Source organism: Sinocyclocheilus grahami, unplaced genomic scaffold (assembly GCF_001515645.1).
Source record: "Sinocyclocheilus grahami isolate Dianchi unplaced genomic scaffold, SAMN03320097.WGS_v1.1 scaffold1832.1, whole genome shotgun sequence".
In the NCBI taxonomy this organism is placed as follows: domain Eukaryota; kingdom Metazoa; phylum Chordata; class Actinopteri; order Cypriniformes; family Cyprinidae; genus Sinocyclocheilus; species Sinocyclocheilus grahami.
Window position 1 is genome coordinate 31,154 of NW_015507011.1, and position 3,234 is coordinate 34,387.

At 37.3% G+C, this 3,234-nt stretch overlaps 1 protein-coding gene across 1 annotated transcript in view; it reads left to right on the forward strand.

Annotated features, from left to right (window-relative positions):
• Positions 1–1,418, forward strand: part of LOC107572908 (protein NLRC3-like) — a 16,717-nt gene extending 15,299 nt beyond the window's left edge. The window contains exon 4 of the mRNA XM_016259338.1: positions 1,396–1,418. Within this exon, the coding sequence (XP_016114824.1) occupies positions 1,396–1,418 (23 nt within the window). The remainder of the gene's footprint in view (positions 1–1,395) is intronic.
• The last annotated feature ends 1,816 nt before the right edge of the window (positions 1,419–3,234 follow it).

The window sequence follows — 3,234 nt, forward strand, 5'->3', positions numbered from 1 at the left end:
ATGAAGTGGTGTCTGAATCTCTGATGTGAACTGATGACAGTATGAATAATCATGAATGTGACTGAGATCAGCAGAATGAAACAGAGGCTGAATGGACTCAGAATGCTTTATTGTTCTGTCTGCGCTGATTTAACACTCGATTCACTAAATGAATTCTGTACAAACACTCACAGTATCGCTGCTGAACACAGTTGATCTGGCTGTGATTCCAGTCTTTCAGGAGCTTCAGAGCTTCAATCTGCTGCTTGATCTAGAAAATCTTCATCAGCATCTCTTCTTCTGAAATGATGGTCTTTTCTGCTTTATTAGGTCTCCACGAGCACAACAGCTTTATATGACAGGAGCGACACAGCAGCCTCTGAGCCTCAGCTTGCACTCAAATAACATTCACATCATTATGTGCATTAAAATAGTGCTTTATATACAATCTGAAACTAGTCTTTTGACATCTTACACGAGGCTCCCCTGCAAACAAGCCTGCACTGGCCCTTTAAGGGCTGCCAGCGCAGGGCCCCTGAGAATTTGCTCATTGGCCAAATGTTGGCCCCTTAGCACTGGCCCTGCACGGGCAGCCCTCACTTAGCCTCCAGGAAGCTTTAGCGCTGTTTTATAGAAAATAATAAAGTTTAAAATCACCATTATGGAGGCAAGTGCTTGCTTTAGTTGGGTTCCTGGCCCTTGACTTTTTAACTTAAGTTTTTCTCTGGCTGCTGTAACGGTTTCTGAAGCACATTTGTTATAGCAAAAGTTGCAAGAAGAAAAACTGATCTGATGATTCAATCATCACGTAGTGGTCATTCACTGAACTCACCCAGAGTTTGATCTCTTGGGAACATTATTTAAATTGAACTATTTCACATTATATTAGCTCTACAATACAACTGCATGAAATTTTAACCTGCTTTAATAATTTGAATAATAAGTCATTATGCAGACATTTTTTTGGACAGGGTCTTGTAGACTCACACAGATATCAAGATTCAGCGTATGAACCTCAACAATGGTGACAGTCAACAAAATAATCAGATCAACTCTGAACATCACAAAACAAACTTTTCATTGATTGTCACCATTGTTGAGGTTCATACGCTGAATCTTGATATCTGTGCAAGTCTACTTGACTCTGTCCAAATAATTTCTGCATAATGACTTAACGTTCAAAGTATTAAATAAGTTTTTTTTTTGAAGAGGCATGGGGGTGGTCTGTTAGGGGGACCCCCCCCCCCAAGAGCTTTGACACAATTTGAACTGCCTATTACTATTATTTTCTAAGAACTATATAGGTAATTGTTAAACCGATGTCAGTGTCTCTCTAAAAGCGGCTCAATCTGCTGCCTTAGAAAATCTTCATCAGCATCTCTTCTTCTGAAATGATTGTCTTTTCTCCTTTATTAGGTTTCCACAACAGCATCCTCTGAACCTCAGTTCTCACTTAAATATTTCTATCAACAGGCCAAAGTAAAGCTATAGCATGCTATTGTTTTTTTTATTAATTTGTTCATCCATTAATGTATTTTCCACAAGAACAAAAGTCTCGTCACAAATATTATTTATTATTAGAAGCAAGGTGTATCTAGTGGTGATGTAGACTAATAAACTCAAATCTGACTGAAAGTATACGCCTTTCAAAAAAGTATATTTTATAAATAAATAAAAAATAATAAATAATAAAAAAAACAGTAAATATTGTTTTAGTTCCCCCAAACAGAGTTCATACAACTTCAAAAAGCGCCAAAAACACGTGGGTACTTCCGTCAATAGTTCTAGTTTATGGGACATGTCATTTTCTAATATCAAAATTAGTACAATAATAGCTACATCTTGAATATATCTTTATAGAAAAATCTTAATACTGAACATGTTTTTGCTAAAATATTCATAATTAATTATAACTAGTTATGGTTAATTATTCATATTTCCTGTTGTGAGCTGAGTCGCTACAACTATCATGGGTCATGTTTTGTCCTATGGAAAATTAACCATGGTTTTATTAGGCCTATGGTAAAAGTATAGTGACCATGGTTTTTTGGCAGATTGATTACCATTTGTATAACCAGAGTTTCATTACAAATACCATGGTGAAACTATATAGTGTGGTAACCATGGTTTAACTATAGTAACCATAGTTTTTGGTTTTATTTTTAGGAAAAACCAGTTAATTTAAACCTTAATTTTCGTAAGATTTGTGTTGTCTGCCTGTGCTTTGGCTCCCTCTAAACCTGCTATAAAACGATGTGAATATTTGTCTGCTAAATTCACAATACTTTTTATGTCCTTTTGGTATTTTTGCAGTAATTGACTGCTACTGCTAACATATGCTAGCAGTTTAATGCTTAACTAAGTAAGCAAAGACAAAACTACAATGGTCTATTTACAGATGTAACTGACCTGCACTTGAAGTCCTGAACAGGACACTCTTGCCTCTCTGCTCCACCTGGCGCTTCCACTCTATTCTTGCATCCTTTTGGCAGATGTGCTAGGCAAATCGTATTCATGATTTATTAAGAGTCTTATTATTGAATGGCGAATTCAGAAACAACCACTTTGGTACATTCGGCAGTCTGCAGGCAACAAAAACGATATAAAAAATGTAGGGCAGCGGGCCAAATCAGCTGCCAGGCCACCGGGAATTCTCCCGGTTCTCGAGATGGCCAGTGCGCCCCCAACGGAAACTTTCCATCTGAGTGACTCCTGTTAGACTGCTCAAACTTCATCGATGAGAAGATTAGACAGTAAGTACAGGTTTGTCACACTACACAGTAATTTGAGTTGTCATCCTCTAAAATCATCTTGTATTATCGTTAATGTTTTGTTACGACCTCTAGGGGTTAGCCATAACAGAAAGAGACAACCGAGTTCACACCAGAGAGATGGCAGACAAGGCCAAAACAAACAAACTTCTCTTTACAGACCAACTTACCTACCTCCCTCGACCATAAACAAAGTGAAAAAAGATACATATAAATAAAATGGCGTCTAACCCCCTTCGTCCCTTAATTTGGCAAACGTGTATTTACAAGAATATTAAAAGTTATTTACAAAGTTTCAGGGCGTACACAAAGCAGAATCCGAATCGTAGTCAAAACAGGCAATGTTCAGATAAACAGGAGATTCAGAATTTGATCTTACAATGACAAACACTCAACAGATTCACTACACAGAATATCTCTCTCTGGTACGACACTCACAACCAAACGACGACGAAGATACAAACAATAGCAGAAAACAGTCAAC